This window comes from Anomalospiza imberbis, chromosome 4 (assembly GCF_031753505.1).
Source record: "Anomalospiza imberbis isolate Cuckoo-Finch-1a 21T00152 chromosome 4, ASM3175350v1, whole genome shotgun sequence".
In the NCBI taxonomy this organism is placed as follows: domain Eukaryota; kingdom Metazoa; phylum Chordata; class Aves; order Passeriformes; family Viduidae; genus Anomalospiza; species Anomalospiza imberbis.
The window spans coordinates 27205837-27233635 of NC_089684.1; the positions used below are offsets into that span (position 1 = coordinate 27205837).

General features: G+C 42.5%; 1 protein-coding gene across 9 annotated transcripts in view; it reads left to right on the top strand.

The window, feature by feature from the left end:
- The window catches only part of FAM13A (family with sequence similarity 13 member A), a 143043-nt gene that overhangs the window by 10328 nt on the left and 104916 nt on the right, over window positions 1-27799 (top strand). For 6 of the 9 annotated variants that reach the window (XM_068187597.1, XM_068187599.1, XM_068187600.1 and 3 more), the window contains exons 1-3: window positions 16834-17448; window positions 20047-20236; window positions 22856-23065. In XM_068187597.1, the coding sequence (XP_068043698.1) occupies window positions 16849-17448; window positions 20047-20236; window positions 22856-23065 (1000 nt within the window). In that variant the 5' untranslated portion in view covers window positions 16834-16848. Of the gene's footprint in view, window positions 1-16833; window positions 17449-17828; window positions 18044-20046; window positions 20237-22351; window positions 22459-22855; window positions 23066-27799 lie in introns of those variants that run through there. The other 3 variants (XM_068187604.1, XM_068187603.1, XM_068187605.1) reach the window with 3 other exon arrangements.

Genomic DNA, 27799 nt, shown 5'->3' on the forward strand with positions numbered 1-27799 from the left:
CAACTCTGCAACAAGTAGTGGTGGACGACTCCTGTGTTAGCTCCTAATGGGAAAATGAAGCTGTTCATATGGTTCCCTAGTGACTGGCTTTTCTGTACACATTACCAACATTTCTTGTTTTCCCTTGGTCTGTAGATGGTCCTGGGTTTGATTCTTGGAGAAGTAAATACTGATTGAAGTAATTTGTTGCTAATGCAGGGCTTGCCCAGATACTAGTTTGATGCTTTTGCTGCTGCAAACTTTAGCACTGACAATAATAGCATATGTGTGCACTTATTACTATCCTATAGATCATGGAGTCATTCAGGTTGAAAAAGACCCTTAAGATCATAGAGTCCAACTGTAAACCTAATACTTCCAAGCCCACCACAAAACAAGGAAGATGTTAGAATTAAGGTCTGAACTGAACTGGCATGACTGGAATATGACTGAAATGAGTTTGATGGTAGTCATTAAAGTCTGTCTACTAATACTAATACTCGGTTATTTTCCACAGCAAACTTCCTTTTTTTCTTTCCTGCAATTCTGGGTTAGTTGATCATTTAAACACTTCCCCTGGATGGTAAGGGAGGTCAGCCAATCTCCTCTGTCTGCAGAAGACTGACAATTAGTCAGACCTGGATAACTCAGTCTTTGATTCACCAACAGAGTCAATATTTCTAAGAGTGTTTCAGGCTTCCCAGCGTCTTGGTGCTAATATGACTCAGCCTGCACTAGAGGAACCATAAGTGCTCCAGGAGTTTCACTGACATATGCTGCAAGTTTAAAATGCATTTGCTGCTTTTGCGACAGAAGAGGAAACTATGGAGCAGGCCTTACTTAGTGCAACAACTTAGTTGGCAACAGAAAGGACTTTTGCAGGAAAGCCGGTGTTTTTACTGTTCCTGTAACCTTGCACGCAGAAGTTAAAAAGAGAAAACAGATGTAACTCCATTGTGCTAGGTTGTATCTTTCATTCAGACATTTTAGACCTGAACCAATACTGTCTATTTAGATTCTAATGTAAGCACAGTACCACACACAAGTAAGCACATTGGAAAAGACCGAGTAAAGACTAAAAGGTTAGCTCTGCACAAACTTGTAGGATAATTGGTTGTTAGTCCTTCACCTTGAGTATATTTAATGACCATTATATCATGGTTAAGCTGAATAAGGCAGCTACACTGCTATATTTTAAAAGTTTTATTTTATTCACCAGGAAAAGTAAGATGAAAAACCTTAATGTAAATCTGAATTTAGCATGGGATCTGTGGCAGCTGCTGCTGGACTATCTGTTGAAAACAACCCCTAAGCTCAGAGCAGTTAGAGCAGGTTTCTCAAGGCCATGTCTAGTTGGGTTTTGAGTAACAGCAATGACGGAGAGGTCACAACCTCTCTGGGGCACCTGTGCCAGCATTTGACCACTCTCACAGGAAGGGGGAAAAAAGATATGTCTCATTTTATAGTTGAATGGGATTTTATGCACTTCCATTTGTGCCCATTGCCTTTTGTTCAGTCACTGGATAGCACTGAGTAGAGTTGGGCTTCATCTTCTCTATCTCTTCCCCCCCCCATCAGATATTTTTACACATTGATGAGCTCCTCCCTCAGCTGTCTCTTTTTGAGGTTGTACAGTCCTAGCTCGCAGTTTCTCCTTGTATGACAGACGGTCCATTTCCTTCATCATCTTCTGGCCCATTCCCTGGTTTCACTCCAGTAAATCTCTATGTTCCTTGTATGGGGAGCCCAGGGCTGGACTCAGCACTCCATATGTGTCTCACCAGTGCTAGAGGAAGGATCACATCCTGCTGGCAATGTTCCTTGTAATTTCTCTTGAATTTGGTGGGCTTCCTTGTTGCAAGGGCATGATGATAACTTATGGTCAGTTTGGTGTCCACCAGGATCCCCACGTCCTTTGCTGTACAGCTGCTTTACAAACACTTGCCTACCCCCAGCTTTTTGAGTCTCAGGGTCGTGGGTTATTTAAGGGTGGTCTAACCTGTAAAGAGTGAGACAAAACACACTCTGTTCCTCAGGGTTATGTGTTCTTTGTCACCATGTCCCCTTTCCCTTCCTAAAACATGTTGCCAAGCAATATTCCTCTTGTAGGTTTATTTTTTTAAGAAAACATGTAATCTCATGAATGTCACTTGAGCAAATTTGTCATCCAGCTGTTGTGCAAAACACATGAATATCCCTTTGTTGAATAGCACTGCTCATATGCCCAAAGTTAAGCAAGTGTTTAAAAGCTTTGGGAAATTGACCTTTAATTTCCATCAATGTGGAAAGCTTCAAACACAATCTGCTGCTATATAAAACTTCTCTGAAACATCTACAGAGCAAAAAATTGTACACATTCAAAAGATCAATATAAAGAATTGCTGCTGACAAATAAAAATTATAGAAAATACTGGAGTTTTAAAGTGGAGCAGGAGCTGGACCAGACTGATGTTCTCATGGTTGGCACGTGTTTTGCAGAGCTGGATGTGTGTTTGGATGCATTTGGAAATGGGCTGTATACAGCCCTGAAACATTGATTTCAAAACACAGAAGACTTAAGATATGCAGAAAAACTTAAAACTCCTCTTGGCTCTGAGCACCTCTTCTTCACAGACAAGGAGCTGTCTTTCCTATGAGCACTGAAAATTTCAGAAAACAGAAATTTGACTCTTGGTTTTATGAGGCGTCAGATGTTTTCCACAAAGTCTGGTAACACAAAGCACTCTGCTGAGTGTCTTGCTGAGTTGGCTCGTTCAGCATACTTGGGGACACTTTGCTGTGTATCTTGGCCTGTTCCTTTGTTAGCATCTCTGTTAGGATGCATGGATTGTGATTGTAATGACAATTTTGTACAGGATGCAAAAAGAGTTTAGTTTGTTCCTGGAAAAACGACTGATCTGGAGTCAGAAATCAGTGTTGTCAGCTTTGTGATACTGCTGGTGAAATTTAATTTCTCAGGGTGGAGCGGCTGTGTTTGTAAATTGTTTCCGGCAAGACCTGTATCTTTGCACCATCTTTCTCCCACTGGGAACCATGGCTTTTGCTTAAGCTGCTACTTTGAGACTGATAACAGTCCATTATTGTAATGGGACCAAGATCACAAGTCCCCACTCTGAGAAGCAGCAGAGTAGCTACCATGTGTCAACAGGGTAATAATCAGTGCTGGCTTTTGAGAACAGCTCTTCCCAAGAGATAATGGAGATGGCAACCTGACCTCAAGTTGTAATGGGCTCTCTTGTGAAACTGACAGATTAGTTTGATTTATATTAGCCCTGCCAGATTCCAGCCTTGCTTGTTTGCATCCTTCTTCCTGAAATTATCTTTCAAGGCTCAGTGGGACTTGGAGTAGCAAGGCTCTTTGCCACTTACCATCAGTGTGCTATCTTCTGTCTTCTCTGTGGAGCAGGGCCTGTGGGCTCACATAAGAGTGGCTGCACTGAGGTTGAACACGATCTGACAAAAAAATGCAAGTTTTAAATTTTGGCACGTGCCCTGAGGTTCCTTGAGGTGATGAATATGAGGAAAACGCAAGCATTTAGCATTGTCCATCTAGGGATACTTTCACTTGATTAACATAGGCATTAACAGTGCTATCAATAGCACCATCTACTGCCTTCGGGATAGCAGGACACAAGATCGGCATTATAATAGCAGAGGTAACTAATAAAATGAGAAAAGAGCACCTCAAGAGGTTTTTCTCCTCATTTCCTGGCAGCAGTGATGCCAGAGAGGCACTGCATCCACCTGTGTCCTCAAGGCAGGCAGTCTGCTGAGTCTGCATGGCCAGTCTCTCATCAGTGCTCTGCAGATCTGTTTCAAAGCCCTCTTTTCAGATGTGTGTCACCAAAACATCCCATCTGATTTGGTAACAAATAGCCTTCCTTCCAGCCCTTTGCCGAGTCCTTTCCACCTACCTTTGTTAGACCTTAAATCAGTTTGGGGGCCAGTTTCACTTTCTCATCTTCCCTGCCAACCCACAGTGTCTGCCTCTCTGCAAAACCTTCACAACATTCCCTTTCTCCCATCCCCAAGGTACAAGCAGCGGATACTCCTGGATACTAAGCCAGACAAGGAGACATAGATCTCTTTGAGCACTTAATCTCTTCATCAGCTAACCCAGAGTATAATCATGAACTGATACTAGCCCTTGTGCATTTTATTAACAGTGCAATTTACATGTTTAAATAGGAGACTGTAACAATGCACAGTCTCAACAGCTGCCTGAACTTTGGGGGATGACAAGATCCCTGTCCTTTGCACAGGTCAGATTAATGGCAATTTGCACATTATGCAATCTTTAATTTCTTTTCCCCTCCCAGGATACCATGAGACTTTGGACGTCTTGGCTCTGCAGTCATAATCCCTTTTCTAGTCCACACAAAGGGAGTTTTATCCCAAAGAGAGTGTTGTGAAGGACCCTGGATGGTCCAGCCGCACCCCTGGTTTTGGAAAGGAACCACCTTATTATGCACTCCAGCTTTACCCTCTTGCTAAGAAGAACAAACTTAACTTGTTCCTCTGTTTGGCTTTTTTTTTTTTTTTTCCGTTGTTCCAGGACAGGATGTCTCACTTAGAAATCAAATTTTTTTTTTTTTTTTTACAAGGAATTCAATTTCTCACGCTGCTGCTAGATGCTCTCCAGCATTCACAGAGCCCCTGCTCTGCCCCAGGGAACTGAAAGATTAAAAAAAAAATCATAGGCAAGGAAACAGAATAATTATAAGTGGCTAGCATCAACATGGGAATGAGTACCAGGAAAAAAGCAGTTGTTTCCAGTACTGCAGAGCCAAGGACACCTGGGGTATGGACATGGATTTTAAGGGGGAGATACTGGTATGAGCCTATAGGCGTATTAACCCTGCAGGAGGACATGAAAATTACCTCTTTCCCTTCCTCGGCCAACAATTATAGGAACCTAATGTCTCTCAGGCTTCCTAGACTCTGGCAGAAACAAATTACTGGATTCAGCTGTGATTGTGGTTAGGGCAAGGGCCGGGTGGGGTGGACAGAGGGGCTGGTCCCTTTTGCTCCTCTGACTGAATCTTCTCCAGGAAATATGCCAGCCTGATTGCCCAGCACAAGGCTCAGGGTGAGACACTCAACAGCAAAGATGAAAACACTCCTCATGTGGTAAATTGCCAAGGGGTTCTCTGAAGAAAAATACTGAGTAATTGTGTCGTTAAGGACTATATAATGATGCATCTGCATTTGGGGTCAAGTTAAAGCTATACAGACAGCCCTCTTTCAAGCTCCTCCTCAGTTCTGAGTGATGCAGATTAAACAGTCTTCTTTTGCTGCAGAATTTAGGGGTGTTGTATAAATTTATACCACAAGAAAGTCAGTAAGTCACAGCAGTTTGAAGATCTGCTAAACAGAAAAGTAAAAAAGAAAAATCCAAGCAAAATCATCAAGTAGTTGAAGAATGTATCAGTTCTGTCTGGATTTCAAGATTAGACAGCTTTATATCTACCATGAAACAGGAGAAGAAAATTCCAGTGCTTACAAGACACTCAGGACTATGTCTGAATATGAATTATGAAGCTGACTGAAAAACTGAAGTGTTTTTATTGGCTTAACTGCAGCAACAGTCTGATGGGGCAGCAGTGATGGTGTGAACAAGCACCTTAGTCCTTGGGAAAGTTAGGGATCCTATTTGTACTCATCAATTAACTGGTTAACCTATGATTCAACATGTCTAAACCCCTGTCAAGTGCTTGTGAAGTACTTGGATGTTCGCTGTAGGCAACAAGAGGAAATTTTGTCATTGAGTATCTCCTGGGCTTGGCAAGACCTCACTTCCCCTGCTTCCACATAGTGTACCTCCCTTTCCTCCCCACCAGCATACACAGCCTATTTTTCAGCTCAATACCTTTCTCCAGTCCCTCTGCTGTTGTCTTGTGAGGTCCCTAAACACAAATGCATTTCATTGGAATTATCCTGGCACTTGTTAGCCTTTGTGTGATTTATTTGGCTGCCCATGAATCAGGGTGGCTTGATAAAGGGGCTTTCCTCCCTGTGGCCCTGAGCAGGCAGGAAGAGCCCTGGTGCTGCTCTCCTCAGGAGAAGGTTTGCTTTCAATTCCTGATGAATGCTTGTTTCTGTCCACTGCCAACCTCTGTAAAAAGCAATTGACAGCAAAGATCAGCTTAGTTGCTCCAAGGCAAACTCCAAACCTCTACTTTGTGCTCCCGACAGGTGAAAATGTCTTCAGCCTACTGGCAGTGACCTGTAAATTTTCTCTAAGACCGCTGTGCTGATAGTGGAAAGTGACCTTTTTTTGCACATCACTTTGAACAGTGAGAAAGGAAGAAGTTGTTCGGGTAGGGAGAGAATAGAGTATGGACTGGGCAAACCCATGAGGCTGGATGGATGAGATGTGCCATCATGCGCTGTGCTCTGTAATGAAAACAATTATGAGCAAGTACTCACAGCAGGGCAGGGCCATGAAAATCACCTTGTTGCTGCTTTCTCCTCTTCTGAATTCTGACCCTACTCTAAGGGGATTCATGAAGACAGATCCCAAGAGAATGAGTGCACAGTGAAATCCTCACACAGGGGTGCACATCAACGCTGTGACCTTGCGCTGTTAGGTACTCTGTAGGCTGTGTTGGCTTTTCACTGTTGATTTAGCATTCCCAGTGCCAGAACTGCTGTGCTATATGCATCTACAGGGTACTTGAATTCATACTTCTGAGAACAAAAATTGCAAAAGAAGCTTATGGAGGCCTTGCCAGAAAGGCACTGCACGATGCACCTATACCCTCACTGGGAAATGGGGATTGCGCTCCACTCCTGTCATGGTCAATACAATTGCTCAAGCAAACTGGGCTTTTATAACTGTTTAATTTACTCCAAACTATGCTGTTTTCATTGACCTTGTCTGGTGCTTGTATGACCTTTAATACCACTATGGGCTGTGAAACATAATTATCTGTTAATGGAGACTATCCTCTTTCCATTCAGGACAAGCCCAGCAAGTGGCAGTGATTCCCACTGCTTTATGTTCCCTTTTATAGGCAAGGGTGCTGTGACTCCAAATCATTAGGCACTGTGTGGGAGCGATACAGTAAAAATGACCTTACAGCCTCTGAGCCAGCAAAAACACTAAATCAGTTGGTCACTTGGCAGCAACAGCAGAAAAAGAGGGCTGTGGGAAAAAAACCCAAAACCATAAAACAAAACCCAAATAAACAAAAAAACTAAAACGCAACAAAACCCACAAGGGTAAATCGGAGCAATCAGTCATGTCTGAGTGAGATCTGTGCATGTTCTTTTTTGTTTGGCCGTGCCGTGGCAAGCAAGGACACTGGAGGAGAGCTGCTGTTTCCACTGCTTCTCCACAGAAACTCCCAGGCATGGAGAATCCTTTCTTTCTGCAGCAGGAAGAACACTCTGTGTGTGTCTATTTTTTTTTTTTTTGGCTAGCTGACATTGCAAAGGAGCTGGGGTACAAACCAAAATTATGCACTGTACTCAGAACTCCTGAGCTCTGGGCAGTGTGAGATCATTAAATGAATGTGGCCGAGCACCCCCTGGACATCTGGCTGACAATCAAGCTCTTAAAAAGCTTTGTGAAAGAGCTGAGCTGAATTCTCTGCTAACTCAAACTTGTTGAACAGCATTTCCCAAAAGACTTGTTGGTGGCAAAAATGTGGAAGACCTGACAAAGGATTCATCTTCTCCAGGAAGAAAATTTGTTATTCCACATATGTAAGATATACAGAGTTCTGTGACTCACAGGATGAGAGAACAGGCAGGTAGGACAGAAGAGTTCAGCTGCAGTGGATAACACTTGAGTTCTTCTTAAATAGAAATCTTTTGTAATGGAATAATTGAAAAAAAACAAGCTTTTAAGTCCTGCTTTTTCTCCTCTTGGAGTATAATTATTTTTTCAAATAATTACATGATTTTCAGTATGGTCTGGGTTCCTGAGATGCCTTCTTATTTCACCAAACACTACCCTTGGCTGGTTTACCAAAATCAATGGCTCATTGTTATTTATTATTTTACCCTTTCATCCAGCTTTATTTCAGTAAGAGCTTGTGCATTGGAAAGTCATGTCTGAGTTTTCTATGGTCAGGCTCATTGTATGATTTACATCTTTGCAGCATTCCCTGCTCCAACCCAGCTGCTGAATGCATCAGGGTCACTCCCTGCCCTCTCCTCTCGCAGACAGCCCATGGAAAGGGGAGATGGCAGAAGCTGGATGGACTCTACTTCCCTTGCCTGGTCATTTTTTATCTGTCTTGCCAAGGGTGTTTGACCCTGAAGAAACAAGGAGAGGAGGCTATTGCCCAAGGGGTTTAAATCCAAGCAGATGTTAGTGCAGGGGCTACTTGAAAATTTCCAGATGAATGATTTGTCAGTGGGAAACATCTTCTTGACCAGATGAGCATGTTTGTGGAGTGTGTCCGCTTCCCATGAGTAAGTCTTCTTTTGCTGGAAAAGGGAAAGTCCCAAACTCAAAAAAAAATTCCATTTGGAAATGCAGTTCCTGTAAAACAGTTTGACCCAAATTTGCCACATCATGTGTCTTCCCTATCAGGCCTCCCCTTGAACCACAGATGGGAAAAAAATCTATGGGGTCTCCAGAACTGCTTCCCACTGCAGGCAGCAACATTCCCATAATATAATCCACCTTTAGCCTAATTAGGTTTCTGACCTTTATTCCTCCATACAAAAGGCTACTCCAGAACCTGGCCAGGTTTTGAATATTTTTTTATTTCCACCCTAAAGTAATTCACAAGCCACATAGGCCAGTTTCACTCTTTGCTAATGTTGTTCCATAAATAACAACTCTCTCCTCTCTCTGGAGTTTATTATACTGTAGCAGTAAACAATATTTGTTTCCAGTCTTCATTTTCCCATATCAAACTGAATTTTCTCCTCTCTGTTTGATCCTACTGGTTCTTTTCTGCACTTGACTTCATCCAGATTAACCTTCCATGAAGCAGGACCAACCACAGTGACCTTATGGCCATACCTCAAACAGCACAACTTTTTTTGAATCAATTTTCTGAATCAATTCTTTAATTCAGCTGGAAACACCACGTCACAGGTCCTAGGATTTTCATCAGGGTTCACTAACATAATGCAGCCAAAACAGATCCTGGAGTTTGAGCAAAAGAAAAGAATAGCAGCAGGGATCATCTGGCTGGAATGTTCACGAGCTGTGGTGGAGCAATTTCAGACTTGAAATAATAGATTTTCATCCAAAATGGTGTATGCTAACATGTTACTGAAAAAAACATTCTTCTGATGAAAACTCTCTTTTTTTTTTTTTTTTTTTTCCACTGAGACTCTGCTGAGCTCTAGATGTCTCCTTGGCACAAGCCTTCCAGGCAGTGAAGTAGCCCCGTAAAACCTAGAAAAAATAAGATTCACAAAATGTGTAGTGACTGAATTTTTCTTGGCTCCAGGATGCATAGTTTCCAACCAGAACACGTAATTAATGGTTTTGTTACAGGTTGCTCTCTGAAGGCCATTTGAGCTGGCTTCAACTGGGATGCTAATTTTTGCAGTAAATCAACTTGTAAAATGCCATTCACTGTCAAAATTATTATTTTACACACTCGATAAAGGCCTGATAAATTAAAAATATAATTAAAACCAACTTGTAGGGCAATAACAGCTGACACAAGATATTCTTTCTTATCCTCTGCAAGCAGCTGGGTGGCCACAATATGGCCTCAGAGCTTTACCGTGCAGGATGACTTTTGCCCTCCTTGTGGGGAATGACAAACTCCTCATGGAGCAGAAATTCCTAAATCAGGGTCAGATTTGCAAGTGTTTTATGTTTCCACCATGGAGCAAATTCCCTCTTGAGTGGTTTATCTCCCATGCCCAAATCCTGTCATGTAGTTTTCTCTGCTCATACAAATTAATGGGCAGGATCCTTTCCCAGCATCAGATGTGGCTCCATCCAGTCTGGTACTCAGAGATTTTTTTTTTTTATTTTTTTTTGTTATTTACACAGACTTGTATTGTCAAGGCAACAAAATACTAAATGTAGAGAAGTTTTATTTAGTCCCAGCTTGCATTTGTCTCTTATTGATCTTGCTGCATTTTACCCTGCAATAATGGACATGATTTCAGTTACCTCTGTCTTGGCTCTTCAGAGGAAACTTCTACTCATATTGCACTTCTGCAATGTTCAAAGCAAATAAAAACAAGGTTTTCTGACAAAAGAATGCTCATAGCTACAGTCCACTGTGGGTAGGACTTCACAACATCTTGAGTTGGGAAACATGCACAAGGTACTTCTTCCTACCAGTTACACTTTAAAGGGGGTGAATGGCTCTGACTGTAATTTGACAGCTGGTACTTCATCTTTGAGGCCACCAAGTTAACTTGCAACAATCATGGCAAAGGTGTATGTTTTTTGGATATATTTCCCTCATTGCAAAAAGTGCTATTACATCTGTAGTGCAGAGAGGCACTGAGAAAGAGAGTTACTGAAGAGCAAAGTATCTTGACTGCTCAGAGCAGCTGGCCCCAACTGCCTTGTGTTGCTTTTGCTGCCAGCCATGCCCTGGGCAGGCAGCAGTGGGGACACAGCTGCCAGCTCTTCCTGAAACAGGCTGCAAGATTAAGCTCATAAACATAAAAAATGATATTTCAGAAAAAAAAAGAAAAAAATAAAAAAGAAAACCTGGGCTGTCATGTGTAGCTGGTCACTGAAAGATGAAGCTTTTCTGATGTGTAATATTGAAGAGATTTCCTTTACCAAAATATGACAGGAAAAAAAAATTATTGTCCTCCTGTTTTTAATACTCTTACCTCATTTATTTCCCTGGGGAACACTGGAAATTCTTCCCTGCTTTCTGACAGTTGCCTGGAGTGACTGGAACTCAACAAACAGCAGCATCCCAAACACAGGGGGCTGTGTTGCAACATTTTCACAAAGTCAAGTCCAGATTCAAGAGCTCAGTTTCTCTTTACAGTGGATTTAAGCCTAAATCTTCACTTCTGGCTAAGGCTGCCTCATTACCATCTGTTCGCTGAGCTCACACAACATTGCCCATACACAGCCAGATTCTAGTGGGGTCTCAATCCATCTAAATCAGGGCTCCTGGAGTGCACTAGGCATAGAGGTGTAGCCAGAGCCAGATGATGTTGATTTTCTAGGCCAGGAAACAGAGACTGAAAATTTTGAGGGTTTTTGAAAAGTGTAGCCATCCCATTAATATTCCGAGATGTGGGTCTGAACAGCAGCACAGGCTGCCACACTCATCTTTTCCCACAGAAATCCTACATACCTTTAAGCATGCTGCAGTCCTGCCAGCTGCTGCCTGGCTCTACCTGGTTTTAAAAATGTGTGCAGGTTTCACCATACATAATTTTTAGGATAGTATAGCTCACTGTGGGATAGGGTAAAAATGGTGTTCTGTCTTCTTTTACAGCTAGTGTTCTTTAACAGTTTAATTGGTAAGGTGGACTCACAAGCTGAAGTAGGGGCTAAGATGGGGAGAGAAAAAAGGGAATAAACATTTCTTATCTGCTTGTAAAGCTCGTCATTATTCTCACAGGGTTTCTAGTGAAGTCTTATTATTCTGCTGTAAGTTTGTTACAATTTCTGTCACTCTGATCTTCTCATCTCTTGTTGGCTTCTTGTTATTGTTGATGGGTTCTTGGGGCTTTTTTTCCCTTGGTTTTTACTTATAGACCTGACGCAAAACTTACCAGCAGTCCATGAAATTAGTGGAATTAAGTTCAGGTTACCTCTGCTAAAACAGGATTGAGTAGAGGATGCTGTTCCTAAAGTATGGCAAGCACATTTCTGGCTGGCACAGTGCTGGGATGGAAACACTTTCTATACAAAGTGAATGTCTTTGGAACACAGCTGGGCTGAGATTTTGGAAACAAGTATTTTGGAGTGTGGGGTGGTGTTGGTTTGGGGTGGGGTTTTTTTGGGGTCTGTTAGTTGGTTTGGAGTTTTGGGGTTTTTTGTTTTGTTTGTTTGTTTGTTTTGGGGTTTTTGTTGGTTTGGTTTTTTGTTTGTTTGTTTGTGTGATTGTTGGTTTTGGGGTGGGGTTTTTTTGTGTATTTTGTACCAGGAGAGGATTTTCTTTGAGTCTCTTTTATTGATGAGGCAGGGGTATTGATGAGGTGTGGATTAGAAACGGCGTGGCAACAATTACCGAGCCGAGGACATTCCCTATGCATTCCCTGCTGCTTGGTTGACTGTGAAACAGCAGGTTACCCTCGGCCAGGGTGTGATTTTCCTTTTGTTCCTTGCACCCTTCTGCCACAAGATGGGGATGCAAGCCCGAGTTTAGGCCATGTATGAACACGCTTCTTCCCCCGCAGGAATGAATCTACATGATCCTTGCCTGCTCAGGGACCTTCTTTCGTTGCTATTATTTAGAGCCTGCAAACTCACAAGATGTATTAATTCTTACATAATTTTATATTATCGAAGGATGCTGGGATCTGGAAAAAACCTATTTCTTATCTTTGCTGAAATTAAAACACCTCTGTGATGTAGTTGGCCATAAACAATTTCAACTCCTTGCAAATCCAAGTCAAATTTTAAATTATTGCAGCAACAGTAAGAGGTAAACCTCTCTCTAAAAATACCTGTGTGTCACTAAGTAGAGATTAGTGAGCTAATGATTAGTCAGATAATAGCTGGCTATTGATTTAGACATTTAAATCAATTCTATAAGCTGCTTTATTTTCTGTTTTCAACTTCAAGAGTCACCAAATATCTACAAATGCTCTGTCCCAAGCGGCCAAAGGAAGAAATACAGGCTAAAATGTGGCCAGGGAAGGCCCGGCAGATCTGCAGGTCTGATGTTTAGCTGGCAGTGGTGGCAGCTTGGCTGAAATGATTAACAGGCTTCATTCATTTCATAACATAACAGTGGGCAGCCCCTGAAAGGTTTTGGTAGAAAATATTATGTCACATACATGTCTCTTTTCTGTATGTTGGTGTAATGAAGACTCCCATTTCTTCCAAGCTAAAGACATGTGTTCAGCATACTCAGCCCTTCATTTAGCCAGCATTTACTCAGTCTTGCACACATAAAGGGAGGATAAAAGGGACCTGGGCCCACAAAATCCCATTTTTCGTCATCCATGTTATGAAGTGATACATCCTTTCATCACCATCCTGGGACCACTGATAGTTTTTTGAATAGCTATAATCACTCCTCCCCCTCCCCCCCATACCATTTCAAAATGTAGGTACTGTCCATTTTTATTTTTGACCTGCAATAAAAAGTAATTTATTTATAAATCCTCTTTTCCTATTTATCACCGATTCCTTGTGCAGTACTGTTTGTGATGACTCATCATTCAGAGTATTTGACATTCAGAGAAGTCACTTGTAATGAGTGCCTTCAACAAATACTGCCTTTTCTAAACCAAATTTTGTATAAATAAAGTGGGATGTCATAAATAACAAGATAATACTGAGCAGCAGAACAATGTTATTCAGGCTTGATAAAATTGCAAATTGTGTTTCAAGACAAACAATTTGTTTTCTTTCTTTAGAATTATAACTGCTGAATCAGATTTCTCCTTTTTCTACATCCTCCCCTGCCTTGAAGGGCAAAGGTGATGTGAAGACATAAAAAATTCAACCTGACATTTCTGTAGGGTTTATACTGGAAGACAGTCACACTATAAATCCCTGCCCCTTCTTTCAGTAACAGAGCTCTCAAAAATGCTGGGCTGAATTTTCTGTCCTCCATGTGCTGCCTAGATGATTTTGGTGTTTTTGGTTTTTTTTCATTTGGACAACAAAATGAAGGGAAAACTAGATAGTTTCTAGTCCCTTTCACTTTCTGGTTTTCATGCAGATGTGCAAGGTAGCCATGTATTTGTTCACAAAAGCAAAACCACCACCACCCCTTATTAATACTAGTTTTAGATATTTAAAATGTTTAATTCATTTACAAGAACAACGTGGGGAAAGTCACCCTTATTTTGACTCCAAAACCTTTGCACAGATGTCTTCATTGAAGTGAATCACATGCTTTTTATTGCAGGCCCTTTTTTCTTTTTTTCCTCTAAGAAAAGTTGTCTTCTTACTACTTTTTGGATGAGAAGTAGTTAGTTACTCAATGACAGACTAATCTCTCAGCCAGATCACAGAATGTCCTGGGTTGGAAGAGACCTCAAGGATCACATAGTTTCAACACCCCTGCCATGGGCAATGACACCTTTCACTGACCAGATTGCTCGGAGCTCCATCTAACCTGGCCTCAAACACTTGCAGGAATAGAGCATCCACAACTTCTCTGAGCAACCTGTTTCAGCAGCTCAACACCCTCACGGTAAAGAGTTTTTCCTAATATCTCATCTAAACCTACTCTCATGTGTTGGTCTGGCAATTTCCAGCTGCTTCTGGATTATTGTTTTGCTTCTTGCTCTCACCTGTAGCTGCCAGGTCTTACTCACTAGAGTATGCCCCAAGTTTAGTTGGGCTGATCTTCCCATGACTGCCCTGGAAGGTCATAGCAAGTATCCTATGACTGGCTACTTGGGCTAGCCAGGAGGGAACAGAGTAATGGTCAAGGATACTAGAGGTGGCAGCAATCATTTATTTCACAGCAGCCTGTTTTTATGTGGGCTCTTATGAAATGGGTGTTGAATTCTGCTGTCACTGTGGAAAGGATGAATAATAATCAGGTTAAAGCAACATATTGCATAATTCACAGAAGAGGTGCGAGGCAGTTCCTTTGAACTTCCAACACTACGGCAGCTGTTCTTCCCCTCTGGGAATGTTGTTTCAACATCTGAGGTTAAATGCCTTATTTGTAAACAAGTAGAAGGGGAAAAAAATTGTTTTCCTTTTTTGATTCATTGCATGATTAGCCTAGTCTTTGCAATGCTTTTACATTAGCATTTAGCAGTTACGTGGAAGTAGAGAGAAGATGATGGAGGGGTATATCTCAGCTAATGAATTTATTCTGTTGGCTGTCCTGAAAAGACAGGCATGTTACAAAGCCACTGAGCTACTCTTACACAAATACAACACACAGTTGAGAGCTACAGAAAACAACTGTATGACCCAAGGTAGGTGGGCATGATTATGATAAAAGCCAGCTATGCACAACTTGGGTCTCACTGACTTTTCACCATTATTTAACAATGCATTTGCTCTGATTTGAGCTCTCATGGATCTAGACATATTCTGTGATAAGTTGCATAAATATTCATCCTGTAGTTGTTCTGTCCAGGCAGTGTTACATTCCTCAAGAGTAGAAAAGGGAAGAGACAGTTGATGGATGCAACATCTTAGCCAGAAAACATGAAACAGCATATATATGAGGTATACAGAGGTGTGGGGTTTTTTTGTTGTGTTTGGGGAATTTTCTGCTTCTCTATGATAGGCAGGACTGCTTCTGATTTTTTTGTTTTCTAAAGATTTTCTGAACTTTTTGCAGGAAAATAGTGAAGGTTTCCTGAGTAAAGTGCACCCTAGAGTCAAATACCACAGCATCTTGGCTGATTTCTGTGGCACCAGAAGCACATACTGCTGTTCCCTATTCATCACACCTTTTTTTTGAGCAGTCACCCTGAAGGACAGTGCTTCAGCTCAGGGAGGAGAAGAAGATCAGGATATATAGAAACATGTCTCTGTAGGAAGAGTGGAAGGTACAGGAAGGAATCAATTTACTTCTAGGCTGGGGCTAAGAAAAGTTCAGGTAAATCTTTCTCTGCCCTGCACAGGGTTTGTTGGCCCAGTGTAAAGTCAGGAGGGGACAAAAGCAATTGTGGAAGTTTCAGTCTGGGTTTGATTCTTCTGCCACACAGGAAAAAAGTATGCTGGCCTTCAGCTCTCTCAAGACTTTAAGCCAGCACCAAAGTGTCTTTATCAATACAGAGAAAAGTTACTAGCCTGTCATAACCCCAAGTGCTCCAGCAGCTTGACAGAAAGTGTGACTTTCTAGGCTCTCATAAAGAGATGCTAAAGCTTGATTTCTGGTCTTGCTTTTTATAGAATGAACATGTACCTGCTACCTCTCAACATGTATTTATGAAAGCCTTAATGCCATAGCTGCTGTTCACTGCTGTGGGTTCATGTTTGAACTCTTCACCCCCCCATTGCAGTCTTCAAGGAGTTTCAGATTCTCATATTCCCTCTCTGGATTACAGTTTGAAGCACGTCATTAGTTTTCCTGGTGAAGCTGCAATTAGGACTAAGAAGAAAAGGGCTGTGTGTGATTCATGTGAAAAGTAAGTTAGAGTCTTACAGTAAAGAGGGGGATAGAGGAGGGAGGATGTTTTATCAATTCACTTTGAGAGTACTAAAGTGAAATTAAAACATCAATGTCTAACTTTTGTAAACTGACCAACTGGGAAAGTTGTAATTTCGGGTTAGAGTGGTTTAGAGAGGAGAACAGAAACTAAACATGAAAGAGATTGCTCTTCTTCCTTGCCTTTTCTCTACTTGGCTTGACTTCCTTTTGTCCCTGTGCCAGAATCAAGTATTTCTGAGAGCCAATTTCCAAAGACCTTCCCTCCTACCCTGATGCTCAGGCCCTGCTGAGTGGTATTACATCTGAGTGGATATAGAAATAAGCACGTGTTGCACTTTTCTCCCAGCAGAAAAAAAAAAAAAAAAAAAAAAAAAAAAAAAAAAAAAAAAAAAAGGAAGCCACAACTCACAACTCACAACTCCCCAGTTCTGGTTTGAAGCGTAATTTGTATTTCTAGGACAAGCACTGCTTCACTGCTTCCGGGAGGCAGTGACCGGGAGAAGGGCACAGGGGGAAATACAGTTCCTCTCCCTGCCCCTGCCGTGCCGTGCCGGCTGGCAGTGGCTAGCAGCGTGGGGTGTCCTCCCCTCCACTTTTCGCTTAAAACTTTCCCTATTTCACCAACATATCCCTGGATGGAAAACCATAGCGGGGGGCAATGCTTGGACCGCTTCACACCTTCCAGACTCGGGCCAGGTGTCGCACCGCACGCTGCTCTGCGGGCCCGCGGCAGTGCCGCAGCAGCGAGGGGTTTGTTTGGCCCGGCTGCCCGGTCTCCAGGCCCCGTTTGTTTGCCCCGGCTCCTTTCGCCCTTCGGGCGGGCGCGGCTGCGGCTCCCGCGCACCCCGCTAACGTTACTGGGCTCAGCGGCTTCGCGGCGACACTTCCAGCGGCTCTGCCCGAGCCCAGGCTCGCACACAAGCGGAGCGGCTCCGCTCCCCGGCAGGTCCTGGCTGCCCGGTCCGGGGCCTCGGTGATGCTCGGGGGCCGCCCGGTGCAGCCGCTGGGCCCGCGCTCCGACCGCCACGACCCGGGGAAGCTCCGGGAGGCAGACTCGCCCCCGTCGCGCCCTCCCGGCCGCTCTGGCGGGAGGCGGGGGCTTGGCACCTCTCCCCCCGCGGGCCGCGGGGCGGGCCGGGGCGGCGGGCGGCACCTCGGGGCCGCGGCTCCCGCCGGCAGGGGCCCGCCGGGAGCAGCGAGGGCGGGCGGCCGGGGCGGAGCGGCAGCCGGCATGGGGGCCGGGGCGCTGGCCGTACGCGTGAGTAGGGGCTGGCGGCGGCACGGGCACGGGAGCGGGGCGGCGCTGCCGGCGGAGCGCGGCCGGGAGCAGGGCCGGCTGGATGGCGGCTGGATCAGCCTCCTCCTCCTCCTCCTCCTTCTCCTCCCGCCCTCCGCCGGGGTCCCTCGCGGGGCCGGGGCAAGAAGGGAGGCCGGTCCGGGCCCGGCGCCTTTTCCTCGTCCCGAGCGCTCTCCATCTGTTCTCTCCTTCTTTCTCCTTCTTTCTCCTTCCCCCCGCTCGGCAGCTGCCGCTCCGCTCGTTTGGGAAAAGCAAAGACTCGTAAAGGCGATTCCAGACGGTTTTCTTTTAGTTCCTCCCCCCACCTCCTTTTTTTTTTTTTTTTTTTCTTTTCTTTTTTTTTTCTTTTAAACCCAGAGAACAACTGCCCTGCCGCGTTCCCTGCGTTAAAGTTGTTGGATGTGCTGTAAAAGTGCGTCCCTGTGGCATATAAATAGCTTTTTTCCACATGTCTGGGCGGAACTTTTTGGCGGCATCGTGCAGGGATGATTAAGTTGCTTTCCCAGTCTTGGAAATCAGCAACAGTGGCATTAATACTTGGACGCTTTTTCCCTGGGTAAAGTCAGATCTTCCATCTATAAGGCAACATAACACTGAACTCTTTGTTTCAGAGGTGTTTTGAGGGGTTGGCTTTATTTTGATTTTTTTTGGATGTGTATTTTGGATAACCACATAATTTTTTTGTTCCTAGTTAGCACAGCCTCTTCAGATCCTGAAGCAAGCTCAAAAATTTCCTCTTGTTTCTGTGGACATGGCAAATGTCTGTCGGTTCTCATGTGGATTTAAATAGTGAGTTTCCCCAAGTAAATCCAACTCAGTGACTCAGGTTTTCAAATGTTGAAACAGGCTGGGAACCTGAACTGAGCAAGATTGTGAGGCTAATTGGAGGCCTTAATTGGAAAAGCTCTCTAAGCATCACAGCTGCTCAGAAACTGCTCAAAGGATTTTTGCTGTCTTCTGAATTTAACCTAGTCTACGTGATTTTTACCCTGTCATGTGTCTGCCTGGAATAAATGTTGTTTATTACTCATTTAATCCTGAACAGGAACATGTCTTTTTAAAAGAGATGTGGTATTTTAATGTTAGTCAAATTTTAGTTCAAACACTGGTGCATCTACTGCTCACTGTAAATATTTATAAAGTGGTCACAATAATGCAATATTGCGGTTCTGTTTCACAAATAATAAAACATACTTGTGATGTTTATATAAGCAACATCTTTTGTAAATATCACCCAAGTGTTGTGTAGGACCTGGGACTGTAGAGCACACACATGCTTCAAATAACTGTTTAATGGGAAAAGCACAGCCAAGTGAGTGAACTGCCAGATCATTTTATATCTGAAAGGACAGTCATGCTTAATAGCAACATAACAGATATTTATGCTGCTCATAGGCTACAATAAAAATATTGTTTCTCAAGTGAAGAGATTTTAAAGGCCTCTTTAAAATAAAATATGTACGCTGTGATAAAATCTGTCTTAACACAGTGAAGTGTCAAGACTTAGGCAAGAGTCTGAGCACTCTTTTATGTTACTATACAGTATTCCTCATGTGTACAGTTTCTACTACCAGTTTGTCAATGCAACACAGTACACAGTAGGAATAAGTTTATCTTTAAGCAACATGCTAGTGATGGGCTTCTTAAAGAAAGAGATTGAACTCTGTGGTAGCAGTGGCTCCCAGTTCCCGCAGAGTGATTGCAACTGTGGTAGATGATGCTGCTGTTCTGCCTTGAACTGTCTTCCCAAATGTGCAATCCTGTAGGCTGATTATGATTTCTGCCTATTATCAATCCTATAAATTAATCATGTATTGTTTTTTTTATGCTGGGTTTTATTAACTATCCTCCCATGGTTTCTCTGTCACTGCAACTCAAAACTTGTGAGAATGTTGTGCTTCCAGGAGAACCTATGGGATTAAGGGTTTATTGTGCAGTGGGTTTTCCACCCCCTTGTTATGTGTGATTAGATTACATAGTCCTGTTTAGTATGTAACTAAAGTTCAGTAACTAAATTTCAGACTTAGCAGGTACTAAACGTAACAGAAAAATCTTTCATAAGGATGCATCTCACCTGACAGTGGCCAAAATGAATCCCTAGGAAACAGTATGTGGAAGAGGAGTTTAGCATACCTTCTCCAGACTACTGCCCTGACAGGCATCCTGGGGCCAAGCTGAGCTGCTGGTGGTGTATTGGGATTGTTTGTGTTTGTCCAGTTACTTTTGTAACCCATGTGAGTTTTATGAGTTAACAACTGCAGTCTCCTGCTTGCTTACTCCCAGTTACTTGTTATTCTAGTAACAAGCTTGTCTGCAAAAGTCTTTCTCTCTTACCTACAGACTACCTACATTCTTGTTCCTCTTCTAGTGTTTTCTTCTGTTCATTTTTACTTTCCTACTTCACAGAGGTTTTTTCCTGTGGATTAAAACGAAGTGGGGCCAAACCCTTATGCTGGAGCATAAAAGCCAGTTTTGATGGATGTGCTTGTGTTGTGACCACACAACCTTCTGCAGCAAATGTGACTAATGCCTGTTTTTCTTTCCCTTTGCTCCTTTAAGCAAAGCAAATCGGCTGTGAGATTGAAGGAGGACATGAAAAAGATAGCCGTGTCTCCACTGAACAAGCAGAAGGACACAACCTGTCCAAAGGTGTTTGGTGTGAGTCTTCTGGAGCTCCAGCAGCAGGGACTGAGCAAAAATGGAATCCCAATAGTTGTGTGGAATATAGTGGAGTACCTCACCCAGCATGGTAAGCTTAGTGGAGTCGCTTCTCCTTAGCAGCACTCTTTATGTAAGACTCTTCAAAGGGAAGAACGTGGGGGTTTTGTGGCATGAACCACAGGCAAAGAATGTTACTGTATGTGGTTTGCTTCTTTTTTTTATTTCTGCCTTGATGCTGAACTTACTTTTTAATAGGTTTATAAAGGTGAACTACATACAGCATTAGGTAACAGCACACTCATAAACAAGCTGTTCAGTTTATAAATGGAATGTATTCCATTTGTGAAGGTTTGTGTCATTTTCCAGTTGCAAAACATTTGTCTTTAATGCTTTTTCTGTATAGAGATAGACACAGGCACACATACACATACACACACACCCCATCAGAGAATATTACTGGAAAGGAATACAAATTCTTACAAGTTTTCAGATATATTCCAGTTATTATTAATCCCCTCAAGGAAGTAGGTGTTCAATTCTTAGCTTCTCTTTGCATTCATTTAATGAGACTTTAGTTCCTGTTGTTGAGATACATTTCCTTGCAGAAACCTAGAGCACCACTGGTGCACAGATGTCTTGTATGGCATTTGGTCAGCAATGGAAAAGGTTTTGTGGTGGTAATGTCATCTTCTAAGGAGCTGCATCTGGTTTTACCCTAACGTTTTCTTTTAGCTATTCAATAATGATAATCCAACTGTAGAGGCTTAGATTCTATGACTGTATCTTGGTAGATCCTCAGAAGCTCATAGATGCAAACGTGGCTTGAAAATTAGCTTGGATTAAGGTACAGTGCGAATTTGAAACATGATCCTACCTTTACTCAGCAGCATCTTGCTTGATCTACTTCAACCTGTATAAAAGTGGCTTGCTAGGACACTGGAAGGGAAAGAATGGAAAAAGTTTTCCATCATTTAGGGTTTAATCAAAACCAGAAACTGACAGACATTCTTGACTGGAAGTTGTGGGCTGTGCTCTGTGTTCCATAAAAAGATTGGAATCCCACACGACTATGTCCCAGATATGGACTAAACAAGCCAAGTTTTCTACTCTGAAGCAAGATTAGCTGGGCTTCTGAATGCCATGTTGATTATCTGGGCCCCGATAAAGAAAAAGGCCATTCTTTTTCTCAAAAATGCAAGCAAGATCTCAAAGATACACTCTCATATGGAGAATTGTTGAAATGGGTGTCCCATGTCTGTGTTAGGTTTGTTTCGTGAACTAATGGCAAAATTAACTGTGAAGGCATTTTTAACAAAGGCCCAGACACCCAGGCTGAGCTCACTGTTGGGCAGCTACATCCTTAAACTAAGTTTGCATTAAGTTTCCTATTTCCAAATTTATAGATGAAGCCAAATTTCCCTGTAGTGTATTTAGTAGTTTCTAATTACTGTTTTCAGGATGTTCTAGCCTCTCTTTATTTCCATAAATGAGTGAGAGAGGGGGAAGGAAGTTTGATCTGTGTGGAGGCTGTGGCCTTTGCTCACCTAGTATTGCAAAAACTAAAATCTTTATTGACATGAGGTGTTTTCTGCCCTCGAGATGGCAGTACAGCATGTCATATGAGAATGCATTTTGTTGTGAATGCAGGAATACAAACTCTACTAGCAGTATCTCATATTAGTCAAGTAAAATGTTTTGAGTGGTTGTCCATTTTTTTTCCCTTGCTAGAGCAGTTTGTCTTCTAGTCCAATAAAGGAGATTAATTTTCTCTACAAACTCTGTTGCCTCAGAATTTATTTCTTGGACTGGAAGCATTCTATCAGATTGCAGTTCCTTGATGTCTACTCTGAACTGATGAAAACAATACACACTCAATCCTCTTAGTGTTATGCTTCTGAGGAAGAACAAACAGGTCTATAGACACAGTATTAGACAGGCAGAATTTTTGCAGTGAAAGTGTTCTAGAGAAAATGTAATTTACAGAGGTCAGTTTTAGGGTGTTCCTAGAAGGTTTTGAATCTTGAGAAATGCCTAGAAAATGCTGTTCAATTTAGTATGATTAGTCTGGCTTCCTCTGTTGAAGCCTCCTTTTTTGTACATCTCCTTTACTGGCCTGTTGTGATCGATGCCATTTCTTTTTCATTGTGAAATACTTTGTGCTGTCCATGATACATTATTTGCTTATTGAGATTTCCTACTTACTATGGAGTTACTGCTGCACTCAGCACATATTCAGATGTTTTTGCCTCATGATGGTCACAGGTAAGAACCTGTTACCCTGGAACATGAAGCTGGAAGTAATCCAAATGTGTGAGTATGGCAGTCCTGCTCAAGGTAATGAGCTGCTTGCAAAAATAAAACCACTGAAGGGTTTTGTAGAGTCCTTTTCTGTTGAAATATACCAATGGAAAGTGTCTGTCTCAGTTGATTTCTCATGGTGTGAGACAGCTTAGTGGCATTGCAGTATTGTGGGTTCTCAAAAGAGTATCCCAGGCCTCAAGATGTTGTCATTAATATTTGTTATTTATCATAATCTAACTACCTGACTAGAGGGGATTTCTGGGGACAGAGTAGTATTTTTTTTATATTGTGGTGTATTAATCGCACTCATTTGTATTAGTACATGTATGTTATTCAGACCAGAATGTCTGTTTCATCATGTCACTGGGATGTGGTAGTTCAGCTCAATCTTAATATATAATTACAGGTATGACACAGGAAGGTCTCTTCAGAGTGAATGGCAGCATGAAAATGGTGGAGCAGCTGCGTCTGCAGTACGAGCGTGGGGAAGAGGTGGAACTCGTTAAAGATGGTGATGTGTACTCAGCAGCCAGCCTGCTGAAGCTGTTTTTGAGAGAGTTGCCAGATGGAATTATCACGTCTGCCTTACATCCCAGGTTCATTCAGCTTTACCAGGGTAAGTGAGAGGTAAAGTCTTTGTCCTTCAATGCACTTTCTTTCTGCATAACTGATTTCTTAGTTTACTTACTTTGTTCCTCATTTCCTTTGGCTTCAGCTCTTACCTGCTCCCAGATGTGCAGTTCTGTTACAAGAGGCAGAAAAAATGTTTCTCATGTATTTGGTAAACTCTGGACTATTTATGATTTTCTAATCCAGTTATGTTGAATAGAAATCGAAATTATCAGCTGTTTTTTTTTTCAGGTATGCTTGTAGAAAATAATTGCAGATTCTTTAGGACATAGGTTTACTTCTGTTTGCTAGGGTGGTTTCTGACAGTTTCATTGTAATGGACGCTGAGAAGTGAGAACTTCATCTGCTTTTAAGACTGGGCCAAAAGCATACACTGCCAAAGTTTCTACTTCTCACTAAATAATGTGATTGTCCATAAAAAAAAAAAGAACCAGTTTGTAAGTAACAGCAGACTTTATGTTTTATTCCGTCATTACACACAATCTGGGAGATTTCTTTTTTTCTTTTATTTACACCCCTCATCCACCTTCAAGTGGTGGATCAGCCATAGGAAGGACCACCGCTTCTGCTGTGGAAAGTTGAGAAATCATTTTAAAGAGAGTTATGCAAGTTTCAATCTAATTCATCTGTATCTGACAATCTCTGGTGGTGGTAGGTGGAATAAGTGGTGGTTGGCTCTGTTCCCTGACCAGGTGGGTCACTGACAGTTCATCTCTCTTGCTGCAGGCAGTCAGCACTTCTTCTTTATGTTTTCCTAAGAAGCTACAAGATGAGTGGGTAAAGTTACTGGAGAATGCAGAGGAGGAACATGATCTCTGACATGCATCCCTGGTGGAAGATGGTGTAAAGTTCTCACACACTTGTTTTGAGGTCTCCCACTTTTCTTGCCTTCAGTGAAGAGGAGGTTTAGTCATTTCCAAGAGGAGTGCCATGTGTTTTCTTTCTTCCTTTTGTTTTGTGGGCTATAGAAAGTGTTGATGATGCACTGGAGAAGAGCTTTGTGCTTTACCTTGAGTGCAAACATTTCAGCTGTAGGTTGTATGTGGACTGTGTAAAATACCTTTCCTATTTAGTAAAGTTGTCTGGCACACAAGGATAGGGTTCAGGAAGTGTTGTGTAGGAAGGTGCTATTGTTTTAGAAAGTCCCTTTTTTTCTGGTCATTGCTGTGCTTTCTTTGGGGACTTTTAGATTTCACCAGGTCTGACTCATGAGCTGCATTTATGTTCTTTCTCATAAATCACAGCTTAAGTGTAAATTAATAATGAATAAATAAGTCACACCTTTGCTGTTCCATATCTCTGCCCCCACAAAGGTCATATTGGTGTATGGTACCAGGAATTGCTGAGTCCTTTGTGAACAGTGCTTTTGTGGTGTTTGTGGAAAGGTTCATTTGTTCTGTCTCTTACAGGAAGGGCAAAATCCCCCCAGTACTTTCTAGGGAAATGAGATGGATATCATTACTTAGCAGATTTATTCACCAAACTTTCTTGTTTCCAAATAAAGTTACTGGTATAACCTATGAACCCAGATCTGCAAAAATCCATCCAACTGTGACGTGTCTTCGTAGCTAAGTTTGTCTGTATTTCACAATAAGATCAAGCTTGGTCCCATTAAAATTTTGATTAGGGAATAAAAAGTCTTACTTGAGAAGTGCCAGTTGATTGTTGTGGCACAGGGAAGGCTTTTGTAAAGTTTGGAGAAATCTTGAAGGGTTTTCACACCCCAGAAAATACAGCATAAATGAGTAGTTATGAAAGGCACTGATGATTTTCATAGTGTTCAGATAAGCTTAAGTAGTAGGTGGGCATTTGCTTGCAGTTAAATGATCAACCAGCTGCTCAGGATTGCAGGAGTTATCTGTTCACTTATCGAAGTATGTGCAAGGGTATTGCTTGCAAAATGGTACCAGGACAGTGCATGCCTGGGTGTTCATTTTGTAAACTGTGAAGAGAGTAGGTCAAACTGTTTCTGAGTCAACAGGTTATTAAAAAATAACTTTGAATCTGGAGCCACTTTGAGACATGTCTACAGGGAAGGCAAATACAAGCTCTGTCACAACCTCTGTATTCTCTCCTGTTGAAGCTTTGCATGGGAAATGGTTTTTTAGGATTATGTTAGATTTCTTTTGGTGTATTTTTAGGGATTGTTATCAGCATTTTTTAAGACAGCTGAGATCTTGGCCTGAGAGGAATACATAGTTACTTTACTTACTATAAAAATGGTTAGAGAGTGATTCCTCTAGTTAAAAATAGCTGGACTGAAAATTACAAATGTTACCTGTAGGTGTAACCCTTTTAAATTCCAGCTATCAAATTTGTTACCAAATCAAAGAGAAATAATCTGCCCTGTTATGAAAGAGAATCTGTCCTGTTAGTGTTCAGGAAGTCCATGCAGCTGGTTTGGCATTGCTGTCTGCAGCCTGTGCAGTGTTGTGTGAAACAGAGCTCTGCATGCTGCCCTCAAATCCTAAAGTACTTTTGTTTAAATAAATATTCAGCATAATGCCAGGACTATGCAGTTCCATAACACATCATGTAGTGTATTGTGGTGTGTCCTGGCATTCTCTCTGTGCCCTTGGAGAAGGACAGTGGCAGTGGGAGATAGGAAGGGCCTGCCTCTGTAAACGATGTTGATCGGCGATGTGTGTTGCAAGCGCAGGCCAGGGACACGCTGATAGTGACCTTGGTGTCAGCCGGTCTCCTTACAGTGCCTGTCAAATAAAGGCTGCTCCTTATGGGGAGTTCTGGGGTGAAAAATATCCATCACAATCTCTTTTGTGGCTGAGGCTTCACTGCAGAACAGAACTGTGTGAAATGGGCTGTACTTTGAGAAACCTCAGCTAGAAATCAGCAGCTCCAATACAGCAATCCCTGCCTGAGCTTGTTTCTTCCCTCTGGCTTTTCACTCCTTATCTTCTATATTGTGATCACTGACTCTTAAGACATCTGTACATACTATGAACTGTACACACAGCTGTTACCCCTTTCACAGGTCACTTGCTTTCATCAAGACAAAGTGCTACTGTACTGTAAATTTCTTTTTTGTTGTTGTTGTTTCATTCCCTCCTCCAGTGGAGGTACAGTGAAATATGGACTCTGTCTTCCTTTCTTACTCAGTCTAATTAAGTTTAATGCCATTTCGTCACACTGGCTTCTTGACATTGCTCATCCTATGGGATTTATATTTTTTCAGTGGGCAGCAGCAAGATGTGAGCTCTCTTTCACATACCTCCTTCTGCTCACTGCCGTTGATGACTGGCATGGTTTTGTCTGGTGCCTGTGAACAGTCTTGCCTTTTTCAGGGAGAAGTTTGCTAGGCAGGGAGGGGAAGGGAAGGAGCAGCTCCCTTCCAGATCAACAGGTCAGTTTACAGAACACTTAGTAGCCAGCAGCTGTTTGAGTTACATGAACAAGCAGAACCAAAAATACAGCTTGTGTTGGGGATTTTGGAGGTCAAATTTTGATCTGAACAATTACTGTCAAAATGAATAGATGAGAACTGACCTTTTAACCATTATTATAGATGGGTCTTGAGATGGTTGGCTCTCACAATTAAGGGATGAATATTATGTGTACATTATGAGAAGTTTTATTGATGTTATTGTGATTTGTTGTCTGGATGTCCTCTGTGCTCCCCGTAATCTCCCTTGTATTGTTGCCACTGGACAGCCTTGGTAGTTGGGACATGTGGAGGGAGGGCATGTACCTGTGCCCCTTGCATAGGGCAGCTGGGAGGAGGGCAGGCTTGTTACTAGGAGGTGCAGCATGACAACACCTGACCCCCAATCAAGTTGCAAGCAAGCAGTCTCACCAATGGATGGCAAAGAAGAATTGACTGGCAGGCTTTGGGAGGGGCTAGGGTAACCTTTTGCAACCCCCAGGGGTATAAAAGGCAGAGCAGCTGTTTTGTGGGTGAGCACATGGCATTGTAGTCCCATGCTCCCAGCGGTGTAATTTTTCTTTATTCGATCCTGTGTTCTATTTTGTTAAGGTTTAATAAACCTTTGAATTTTTTTACAATGAGTGTCGTTTCTCACACCATGGTAACTGCAGCAGTGCATGAAATCTGATTCATTGGATATCTGTGATTCTCCATGTTCTTGTGGCATGATTTAAACCTTTTCCTTTGGCTTTTATGGTCATTTTAAGTGTTGTCAGAGCTGTTTCCAAGCTAGAGAAATAATTTTTGTTTTCTATATGATTATGACGTTCATTACACAGTAAAAACTCTTGGAACTGGATTTTTATGCAGAGGACACTCACCAGAGTTGCAAAAGAAGTGTGCTGTTCCCCCAGTATGTTGGAACGAAGGATAAATACAGCACTGCAAAGCGCTGTAATGATAGAGAGTGAGGTGTCTCAAGCTCGATTGTGATGACAGCCTTCTTATGAGCAGGGCTTGCAACGTTTCTGCTCCTGAAGGCAGCAAGGCATGATTTTTCTCCTCTGGGGCAGAATCATGGCTGAAGGATGGTGTCTGAAGCAGATTGTTTCTTGGCAGAGAGAGACTGGAGTCCCACTTTGCATAGATTGCAGAGGTGGAAAGAAATGCTTTAATTCCTCCTGCAGCCCAGTGGGTGCCATGGTACTGCAATGCACAACCTGCTGCCTCTGTGCCAAAGATCAGCTTCCCAGGGCACGTTGAGAACTGCTAACAGATGCAAGCTTTTCTGTCTACCCTCCAGTCTGGTAGCATGCAAGGCAGCTGGAAGCTATGCAG